General features: G+C 44.4%; 1 protein-coding gene across 1 annotated transcript in view; it reads right to left on the reverse strand.

The window, feature by feature from the left end:
- LOC119589003 (uncharacterized histidine-rich protein DDB_G0274557-like) overlaps positions 1-410 on the reverse strand; it is a gene marked incomplete in the record, with an annotated part of 1,144 nt that overhangs the window by 487 nt on the left and 247 nt on the right. The window contains 1 exon segment of the mRNA XM_037937598.1: positions 8-159. Coding sequence (XP_037793526.1) covers positions 8-159 — 152 coding nt within the window.

Genomic DNA, 410 nt, shown 5'->3' on the forward strand with positions numbered 1-410 from the left:
GGCGTAGTAATGGCGGTATGGGTAGTAGCGATACGGGTAGTGATGGTAGTATGGGGAGTGGTAGGGGCGGTGGGCGGGATGGAGGGCGTGGCGATGTGTCACGGCGGCATGGGCGTCGTCCACGAGGCAGAGGACGGCGAGGGAGGCCAGAGCCAGGATCTGTATGAAGGAAATTGCACACATCGATTATCTCAAAAGTTGACAGAAGACATTACAGAAAAAGCGATTATTTTAGAAATAAATTCCATGACGAAAATGTTATTATACCGTCATATACTTGGCTGTGAAACACTGATTTAAAACTTCATTACTACTACCTTTGTGAATTTTACATATACGGTTGCAAATTTCATTTTTCATTAACAATGTCGATGTTAGTGGAAAGAAATTTACATCCATGCAGTGGTGTC

This window comes from Penaeus monodon, chromosome 24, assembly GCF_015228065.2.
Source record: "Penaeus monodon isolate SGIC_2016 chromosome 24, NSTDA_Pmon_1, whole genome shotgun sequence".
NCBI lineage: Eukaryota > Metazoa > Arthropoda > Malacostraca > Decapoda > Penaeidae > Penaeus > Penaeus monodon.